Source organism: Trichechus manatus, unplaced genomic scaffold (assembly GCF_000243295.1).
Source record: "Trichechus manatus latirostris isolate Lorelei unplaced genomic scaffold, TriManLat1.0 scaffold00083, whole genome shotgun sequence".
Taxonomy (NCBI): Eukaryota; Metazoa; Chordata; class Mammalia; order Sirenia; family Trichechidae; genus Trichechus; species Trichechus manatus.
In genome coordinates, this window is record NW_004444019.1 from 8,557,279 (window position 1) to 8,568,216 (window position 10,938).

Sequence of the window (10,938 nt, forward strand, 5' to 3'; positions counted from 1 at the left end):
ATATATTTAAAGGTACAGTAGCATGTTTGTAAGATTATAAGAATAACTAGTATTAGGTTGTTATGTATTTCAGGCTTTTTTAAATTAAAAATAAAATAAGTTAATGCTTAATGTGTATGGAATATGTACAAATAAAATGATGCCAAAAAGCTATAAGTAATCCTTTGAAGAACAGAGATGAGAAAGTGTTTTCAGTGGATGAGACAAATAAAGGACAGTTTTTAAATGTATTTTCACCATAAGGAGAGTCTAGAACAGTGTGTAATAGTAATGACTACTGTATACATGCTTGTTGACTAAATAATAATAAAAGATAAACTTGTTTATTTACTATGAAAAAAATACAAGGTTTTGCAACAAGAGAAGTGAAAGTAACGTCATCCTAATGACATTAGTTTAGGAAATTGGCCTTATAATGACGTTATCATGAAAGTTAAAAGAAGGCATAAATAATTAATGGTTACATTGTGTGTGACTAGTGTTTGACTTTTCCAGGGTAAGAATATAAAAAGCCATTGGAGATGGGAGATTAAACAAACTAAAAAAAGTAGACCAGGAAATTATTAGGGCAGCGATGGAGGTTGAAGCAAAAAAAAAAAAAAAATCACTTAAAGTCACAGTATAAATTTTTTTTAAGGGAGTAAAAAGTAGCATTGACAATAACAGTGAAATGGGTATCTCTTTTTAAAACTAAGAAAGGAAAAGTCAGTAAGCAGTTATTGAACTCAGCTGCTGAGAAACCAGCTCTCATTCACTCAGGTTGTAAATGCCTCGTTCAATGGCCCATGTTTATGTAATAGGAATAGAACTAAGGTCATTAGTTTCTGATCATCTCCCAGCCTCATTTTAGTTACCCCAGATTTCAGCTTTTTAAAAGTAAAAAAGACTAACTGATTAATGTTTCATTCCTTACTTCTCTAACTACGCACTACCTCTGTCAGTTTCTTCAAACAGAAATGACCCAAAGTAGAAAGCAGAAAGGAAAGGAAGCCCCGAGCCAGTTACCCCCACGGGCAGTCAGTGTCTGAACAGATAGAAGTTGGATGCACTGTTTGTGCACTTGTGAATGTGTGGGCACTAGGGATAGTAATGAGAGAGACCTTCCAAGTGTTTGAGCAAAATCATGTTGATGATCCCACCAAAAGCAGTCTGGTGAAGTGTTTATCTACCACCTGAGAACTTGGCAGACTTTGAAGCGAGTGTTCAGAGTGTGCATGGTGGCAAGTCCTATTGTTCCACTAAGTGAATTATGATATTTAGTCCTTCATCCCACATGGATCATTTAAGGACTTTCCTCTCTCGCCCTGAAGGTGGAATTCTGATAGTTGTATCTCATTTTACTCAGGGCTCCCGAGGACCAGCTGGAGAGCCAGGCATTCAGGTAAACTACTTAGCTAAGTTATTTGGCATAGCAAATCCAGCTACCTTACCTGGAAGAAATTGTTTTAAAAATCATGCTCATAAGTAACTATTTTTCTCCTACTTCAGGGTCCTCGAGGTCTCCCTGGGTTGCCAGGAACTCCAGGAACTCCAGGGAATGATGTAAGGACCATCTTTGTTTACTCATCCCCTGTTGTTTTAATCTATGCCTGTCCAGTGTGCAGACGTTTAAACATGATGCTTCTGTTTTCAGGGAGCTCCAGGAAGGGATGGAAAGCCAGGCCTGCCGGGCCCCCCAGGTGACCCGGTATGTAGACAGACTGAGCCTGATTTATGTATCTTTAATGTACCCAGAAGCCAAACAGCCTACTAAGCAAGTTTTGCTGTCCAAACTAATTAGAATGCTCAGTGACTGCTTGGTGATTTTGTTTATCCCATTATTTTGTAGAGGAAAAAAATTCAAGCTAGGTCAGCATTTATTTGTCTGTGATGAATACTTATTTCCTAAGGGTGTAATTCAGCTGTACAGGTTTGCCCCAGGCTTAGCCCTGGCATCTAATGTCTCAATCCCATGGAAAATTGAGTTAAAATATATAGCCAGAATTTTCCTTTTCCTAATGCTAGTGACTAAATGAATTTCATTTTTCTAAATGAAATTTTGCAGCTATGTTACCTACAATATGGTACATATCCATTGATTCTGTGGCTTTAAAAATGCTAAATGATTAAATCACTAAACCTGGCTTGAGTAGGCTCCTAAAAAATGGGTTTAGGCACTAAAAATGTGTTCCAGAGTTTTATGTTAAGTTACATTCTTGCTTTGAGGAACAGTGAAATCCCTTTAAATGGCCTCAGAATCAGCAGTTATTAATATGAGAGGCCAAATGGTACATGACATTATATTAAGAGTTTTGTATCATAAAATCCAAATCTGGCCTCTCAGGTCTACATCTCACAAATCCATCTGCCTTCCACACGGTTTGGGGGCCTTACGTGCTTTTATAGGCTACGTGCAGAGGCATATTTTGTCCTTACTTCAGCTCCACCGCTGAAAGAATCGTGTGTACATTATCTGGGAATCTTGTAAAGTGTTACTTAGGGTTTACAGAGTGTCTCTCTGAAAGGGCATTTTAAGGCAGGAGCCCAAAGCCCTGCCCAAGTTCCCTCAGTGTCTGTCTTGCCCACCATGAAGCCAACTATAGGCTCTTTTGAGCTTCAGTGAAAAATTAAGGCAAACTCAGCCAGTGTTGTTCATATTTCTCTACAGCTGGATAATTGGCTTGGTAGAGGAGTGATTTCCTTTTAATAAATGATTTATCTTTAGGTATTATTTAAAACCATTCATATACTGGGGACAGCATAGAGGTTACCATGTCATTAAAATATGAAATACAGATGCAGAATCAAAACAATGATATGTGTGTGTTTGTGTTTGTGTGTTCGTTGTAGAGAAATAGTGGCTATTTCTCAAAACTAATTATGAATTTTCTCAGGAACATGTGTCTGTTTCTTCATATGAAACATGTTAAGCCAGTGATTCTGACAATGAGACTCTGGAAGCCCCATGACAAATCTCGACCAGCATGGCATTTTGAAGAAAACTACACTATGTTATATGCTTGTATTTTATGCATGTATAAATGTATAAAAATATATGTTTCCTTTTTTTTTTTTCCTCCTTAACTATACAGATTGCACTTCCTCTCTTGGGAGACATCGGTGCCTTGCTCAAGGTACTCTGCTGCTATGTAAGAAATTTCGTGTTAATTTCCAGGAAAAATCAGAACGGAAATCTTTACCAGGAATTCAGTTAATTGCTTAGCCCAAACTACAATTGAATTTTAAATGGCAGAACATCTTTAGGTTAGAAAAGGAATATGTAGCTTTACGTATCTGGGCCATTTATACTAATCCCTCCAATCTCTTCTTCATTTTGATTATATGTGGCGGGGGGGGATTAGGGGGAGTAGGAGGAATGAGTTCTAAGATGAAGTGTCAGTGACACCCTTGAGTAGATCATTCTCTCTTGTCTGGAGGAACAGCTTTCTCTTTATGGTTGTTTACCCTCCCTGGCTCACCACTGTGAAACCTAATCCTCACTGTATCTTCCCTGGCCAGTCCCAGGAGGGGAACCAGTACTGCTCAATAAACACCTAGCTTGCATGGCTGAATTTTGATGTCATGGGATTTTACAAAGTGAAATCCAGAATTCCAAAGTCGACAATTGCCCTGACACCTGTTACCCTGTTAAATAAAGATTATCTCTACCTGTTATCCATCTCATAGTGAATTAATCTTGATACCAATATTAATTTTTTCCTCAAATACTTCTCTGTATTTTATCTATGAAGCAGACTGAGGGGGTGTTGATAATGGGACAGCTGTAAGGTTATGTATTTGCATGTTTCTGTATGGTATGCTAAGATCAGCACGAGTGGATCCGGGTGAAAAAAGATATCCCTTTATACTCACACCTTATGTGTCTTTCTGTGTGTATCCATGTATTAGTGGGCAGCATATATGTGTATACACACACACACACACACACACACAGACCACATGTGTGTATATATGTTTATTTTATATTCCTAGCACTTAGCACTGTGGTTTCCACAATGACCTACTCAATAGTAGGCAGGCAAGAATATTTGTTGGATTGACTTCAGAAGACTCAAGAGTTCTAGTATATATGTGTTTTTTAGGTGGTAGGAATTTTGAGGATGGATGTATAAATATAAATGTAAATATGAATGTAAATACATATTAGAGGAGTTTTTAAGACCTCCAAAAGCCAGTATTTTCTTTTAAGTCAGAAAAGAATATTTGTGGGGATTTCAGGAAGGAGATCTTATATTTACTGAGTTACAATTACAGGTAGTTCCCGGGTTATGAACATCCAACTTAGAGACAACTCCTACTTGCCCTTTAATGATATGTAAATTTGCCCTCATTTTGAAATGATTGAACCAACCCCTACTTGCAACAAATTCTTCATCACAATCACCTTCACTTGCTGCACGTGCAGCTTTTAAATTATTGAAAAGGCTTCAACCCTTTTCTTGTACTAACCCAAACCAAACCCACTGCCGTCAAGTTGATCCTGACTCATAGCAACCCTGTAGGACAGAGTAGAACTGTACTGTAGGGTTCCCAAGACCATAAATCTTTACAGAAGTAGACTGCCACATCTTTCTCCCATGGAGCAGCTGGTGGATTAAACAGCCAACCTTTCAGTTAGCAGGCAAGCACTTAACCACTGCGTCACCAAGTTTCCTTTCTTGCACTAAAGTAAGGCTAAATGAGAATCGTATGCACCTGTTCCAACTTACCTACAAATTTGACTTTAAAACACACTTAGGAAAGGATCTCGTTCGTAACCCAGGGACTGCCTATACATGCAAGGGAATGTCCTGTTTTACTTACATCATCTCATTTAATCTTCACAATAATTCTATGAGTTGAGATCGTTGCACTAGTATTCCCATTCTGTAGATGAGAGTTCTGAGCTTCAGAGTGGTTAAATAACTTGCTCAGAACACAAAGCTAGTAAGTATAACATTAACACTGGAACACAGGTCCTCAAACATTAAATTCTAGGTTCTTTACAAGGGCAGCAGTGTTAGAAGTGGCAGGATTGTGGGAGTAAATTATTCCAGAATAGTTAGGGTTCTTGACTGTGAGGATTATAAACTTGTACACTTAACCAGAAATAAATTTCCTGAAAGAATCTGGGGTGGCTCATGGAACATACAAAAAGACAGTGAATAGATTCAGACAGGGGACCCGGGCTTCTGGGATCTCAAGAATGGAAGTAACTGACAATCTCCCCAGACAAGCATCCCTCTAATGAATGTCCTCCACCATAGTTCCATTCCTGCCATCATCTCATTAATGTTCTAAGTCCCAGGATTGCTAATTGGCAAGTGGTGGACAGGACGCCTCAATGATAGACCCAACAAACTGTATTCAATAGAAGAAGGGGGAGGAGTATAGTTCCCAAAAGCAAATCTAAATACAAGAATTTAGATCAGGGATTGGATCTATCAGGCCAACCTAATGCTGTAATTTTAAACCCTGATCCTGTTACCCAACACATTAACTCCCCCTGTCACCCTGAATCTTTTGCAAAATTGATTCTTCTGCTTTCTGTTTTCCAAAATATCTTTGACTAAAGTGTTGAAAAGAACTGACCTAATTACAGATCCAAATGCTATGCCTTCAAAGACCTTCCTCTAGGTTTATCTGTGTATCACTCCCTCTTGGAATGAGATTGTGCTAATAATTAATGCATCTTCATTCTGTCTCCTAAAAAAAAAAAAAAAGCTTAGGAAGTTTTTTCAAGAACTTTAATGAAGTCAGTTTCCCTGGTCTACCATTCCAGCAACCCTAACCCAAAGGAAATGATTTTTAGAAAATACTATTCACTCATAATGATTACCGTTTCTTCCTATTTCACTAAAATAATCCATTCTAAAATGATGCTGCATGTTGATAAATGCCATGTTTATATGTCTACAGATGCAATAATTTATCTTTTTCATAATTTTTGAAATATGGAGAACCTTTCTGGTTCTGTTTGATCCTCAGGCAACTTTTTAGCTTCATAGGTTTTCAGATATTATCACTGATAGTTCTGCACTTTTACATATGTATGTATATATATATTTATATATGTATATATTTACTCCACTCTTAAACACATTAGCCCTGTAAAATGATCCAGGTGGTAAAATTAGTTTGGGAAACATTGCACATTCTAGCTCCCTTTTATATATTCAGGCTTTGAGAAGGTCCACCATTTAACCCAGCATTTTTTAGACAGTTGGCCTCAGAAATGTCTCAGTATCACGCAAAAAAGGAACACATTTTTGGAAATCAGAGCTATGCTAAGGTTCATTGGGTTAAAAGTATTGAATTTGAATAGCCATGGGCTTTCTTGCCAAGTTCATCAATGGCAAGCTGCAGTTCCCTTTTGAAGATGCTTATTCTACATTTCATTTTTGAAGATTTTTCTCTTTGGTGAGAAACATGGAAGAAATAAAGGCTTATATTGGTCCTATCTTCTGTCAATTGTTAAAACTAAATGATCTCCCCTACTCAGTGGTCCTTATTTTATTCCTTTCCTGGTCATTTTCTTATTCTAACAATTTTTTAAAGATAAGCTCTTTAGGGCTTTTCACAGACGCTTCTTCTTTAGCTATGTGATAAGACTTATGTTTATCTTGTGAGCTCAGACGCTTAATTTCAAGCCTTCCCAGGTGAGCTAAAGGTTACGGAGAAGGCAATGGAAAGGTAATTCCACTTAGATTTCCTATCAGCATTTCGATTTGACAGAGGAGTCAAGTCCAAGTCACTCAAGTAATTCTTTCTCACATGAGTGCTTCCACTAACAAACAGAATGTTAGCAAACTGTGTATCGAGTTCTCCAACAAATTTTTCTCTTAAAAAAAGAAAGCCTTTCTTCACAGTTCATTATTCCTTCTTTCCTTCCTTTCTTCTTTTCTTCCTTCCTTCCTTTCATATGATTTGTGCTGTTGGTTGTATGCGCTCTGTAATCTTGTGGATTATTCCAAGCTTTATTATCCCTTCCCTTCTACTGCTAAGCAATTGAAACTTATTCTGCATCCTCAGCTTCTGTTTCTTTTTTTATTTATTTGGAATTCCTAATTTAAGTATCATCATTAACATTTTTTAAAATTGGTGGTGGTGGTGGTGTTGTTAGGTGCCGTCGGGTCAATTCCGACTCATAGCAACCCTAGAGGACAGAGTAGAACTGCCCCATAGGGTTTCCAAGGAGCAGCTGGTGGATTTGAACTGCTGACTGTTTCATAAGCAGCTGAGCTCTTAACCACTATGTCACCAGGGCTCCTTTTTTTTTTAAATAGCAACTCATCATAAACAAATTACCATTTGCTTTTATTTATAAATAGTGTTTTCCTCAAAAAAAGTAGTATGTTCTAATTGGATAAATTTAGTTTCTAGAAAGTAGTGTGACCTAACAATTGCCATATCACACTCATCTCTGACAAAGGTTCAAATAGATCCTCAAGTATGATCAAACCTTACTCTTACAGATTGCTTTTATGAATCTCTCAGTAACCATATGTTTATACTTATTAGAACTTCTGTGGCAATTGCCAACCCAGTATTCCTGGGCTGAAAAGCAAGAAAGAAGAAGGAGGTGTTGGTGAGCCTGGGAAATATGATTTTGCAGCTCAGAAGGTAAGAAGTCTGGCTGAATGCTTATAGAAACTGCAAGTTGCACACCCTGCAGTTTCTTAGTTCTGCTTCTGCTCCGTCCTCCAGGGTGATGCAGGACCCCGGGGTCCTCCAGGAATCCCAGGCAGAGAGGGGCCAAAGGTACGGAATCTCCCCTCTGCTCCCCACCAGTGACCCTCAATTCAGTGTGAAAAAAAAGATGCCCATTTAAAAACACACTGTTTGTTTTTAGAAAATATTTTAGGAAAGTATTGTAAAGCCATTTGCAAATGCTGCCATTTATCTATTCCCTGACCCTGTCCATGCCCCAGGTGTCCTGAGAAGAGATTTTTCATTATTCCGTAAGGTGACAAAATGATTGAGTGTACTAGCTAATTTTATTGTCTTTTTTAGGGAAGCAAAGGAGAGCGGGGCTACCCTGGGATACCTGGGGACAAAGGTGACGAGGTAAAAGATTCATCTCTGATAATATAGCCCTACTGTTAATTCTCTTTACTTGACTCAACACAGGAAGAACATCAGTTTTTCTATAGCTCATGTGCTCATGTTAGAACAGATAAAAATGAGGACTTGGGTAGGTCTTTTCAAATGCTAATACATTCTAAATTATAATGATACATTGGTGTTTATTACCAGTGGTCATTTATTACCAGTGGTGCAGCTTATAAGGAAATTAAGGCACCAAGTTAACATATTAGTTAAGGTTTTTCTGTTTTCATGTAGCAGATAACAACCTCAGGGGCTCTCCCAAGATAAAAGTAAGAGGGAGAAGATCCTGCAGAGATTCCCAGAGTAGCTAATAAAATTGAAGGAATAGTTGAACAACCAGGCTAAGAATAAGAGCAGCTCCAGAACTCAGCAAAACTGCGCTGTAACACGATTCAACTCCAACAACCTTGGTTTGTCTGTGTCTTTGCTATACTTGCAAACTCCCGAAAGAAAAAAACTATCAAGAGAATCTGATTAGACTAGTTTGGATCAGCTCCCACACTCTGGACCCCAAGGTTCAAAGTCAAATGTGTTTTTTTAAATAATGGCACCATTTTCTGACTCTAAGCCATGATTATGCTCAGGATATAATTTTTTTCCTGCATAATTCACATTAACTCTTACAAAAACCAATTAGAATGATGAATTGTTGTTAGTTTAAACAGTTTTGATGCTAATAATTCTTAATGAAAGTAAGTAAGCCATCTGGCATATATTAACCTTGATATTAGTGCAGAAAATCATAATGGTATAAAGTAGATCTATCTTTTTCCAGTTGGGGTTTCATGTTACAAATTATCATCATGTGTTATTGTTTTTAATTAATATTGATTCTATTCTAGAAAACTTGGAGGTTTGGCTTGTTCTCTTTCCAAGTTAAAAATTGAAGAATAAGGAAATATATTTATTTTTATCTAGAAATAAAACATTAAAGGCATTTTATATTCAAAATAAGTAAGAGTAATTGAGCTTTTGCTTCCTCACAGTCCACAGAGAGTTTCACTAAAGTACAAGAACAATAACTGATTTTAATAGTCCAACAGCTTTTAACTGCCTAGATTCAAGAGGTAAGCTTTAGAGACAATTTAGAAAGTAATAACAAAAAGGCCAGGAAATAATTGGAATTCAGGTATTTTATAAGTGACTGTAAGTTAAATTAATTAGACCTCAATTTTTATTGATTGTACAGGGTGCTTTGCTCTCTTGGTGAACTGAAAATCTGTTGTTAATATTCCTCCACTATTTTAGTGTGTTTTTTCTTAAGTACAACTTAGGAATTCTTTAACACAGTAGACACAAGATTTTGCATAAGACTCTTGTTACGTTGGTAATGCCAGCAACTTCAGAAGGAGATTATTTTCAGTTGTTTCTTCACATCACATGAATAATATGAATAAACCTAAAGTAACATATTGACTTATTTGGGCCTTTTTGGGTGAGTGGGGTGGTACACCTTTTCTCTCTCATAGACAAATGGGAAACAGTGAATTATAATCTTGTCTTCTTCTTGTAGTCAGATACTACCTGAAATTATAATTTGCTGCTTTGTTTAATTGAATAAAACTTTAATCAAGAATAGATGCATTTCCAACAGGTCAGATAAACTGTTCTGTTTTGACATGTATGTATATTTGACTAGTCCTACAAAATCCCAAATGTCTATTCAACTTTTAATGGAAATGATGCAGAGAGACACCCTTTTCTCTTTGTAGACTTCTAATTATTCTGTCTTCAATTTAATCTGTTTGGGGAACTTTTCTTAGAGAGAGGAGTTGCTTGTTTACTGCTTGTGGAAGAGTGATATTATCCTCAATCTACATGGTCTGAATTTTTTTTTTTGCAGATGGTCGTGATAAAATTCAGGGTAGCAACTTGTAGGACTCTAAGAGAATATAGATTCACCTCTTACAGAGTGAATTCTCACTTGGGATGCAGGGTTTACTTACTATCTTTCAGGATAATAATTGAGAAAGATAACATGAAGAAATATTGTCACTTATAAATTATAGCAATGAAAAATAAATATTCTTGGTAGTAGCTGAGCTAGGACTTGCAAAATCAGAATATCAAGGAAGGGAAAGACCTTGACTCTAAAGATCCCTTGACATCTGTGCAATACATTTTAATTTGTACTTTAGTTTGGCAGTATATGCTAAATTGACTGCCCTACTCTTTAATAAGTATTTGTCTTCCTCAATGCCATCTTGTCTCCTAAAATTATCTTATTGCCCTTTATGCATCCAGAGTAACTTTTATCCTCACTATAGAATTTCAGCTTGTTCAGAGAAAGACTGCTGAGAATGGTTTTTTTTTTTATGGACTGTGGTTTATTTTAAAGTTTAATGTGGTCATCAAAGGTTAATGAGTCCCAAGCTTATAAATTAGACAACCTAAAGACTCCCTCAGCATCTCTACAGTGATTCAGTATTGAGACTAAAAGTAGCAAAAAAAAGAAGTATGTATGGAGACCTGCATAAGTGGAAAAATATACCTTGCTCATGGATAGGTAGACTCAACATAGTGAAAATGTCAATTCTACCCAAAGCAATCTACATATACAATGCAATCCCAATCCAAATTCCAGCAGTGTTTTTTAATGAGATGGAGAAACAAATCACCAACTTCATATAGAAAGGGAAGAGGCCCCTGATAAATAAAGCAGTACTCAAGAAGAAGAACAAAGTGGAAGGCCTTACACTACCTGATTTTAGGACCTATTATACTGCCACGGTAGTCATTACAGCCTGGTACTGGTACAATAACAGATACATAGACCAATGGAACAGAGTTGAGAATCCAGATATAAGTTCATCCACCTATGAGCAGCTAATATTTGACAAAGGCCCAAAG

General features: G+C 36.9%; 1 protein-coding gene across 1 annotated transcript in view; it reads left to right on the forward strand.

The window, feature by feature from the left end:
* COL19A1 (collagen type XIX alpha 1 chain) overlaps window positions 1–10,938 on the forward strand; it is a 369,652-nt gene that overhangs the window by 298,332 nt on the left and 60,382 nt on the right. Inside the window, exons 27-33 of the mRNA XM_004381357.2 lie at window positions 1,346–1,381; window positions 1,489–1,542; window positions 1,634–1,687; window positions 3,072–3,113; window positions 7,501–7,602; window positions 7,687–7,740; window positions 7,993–8,046. Coding sequence (XP_004381414.1) covers window positions 1,346–1,381; window positions 1,489–1,542; window positions 1,634–1,687; window positions 3,072–3,113; window positions 7,501–7,602; window positions 7,687–7,740; window positions 7,993–8,046 — 396 coding nt within the window. The remainder of the gene's footprint in view (window positions 1–1,345; window positions 1,382–1,488; window positions 1,543–1,633; window positions 1,688–3,071; window positions 3,114–7,500; window positions 7,603–7,686; window positions 7,741–7,992; window positions 8,047–10,938) is intronic.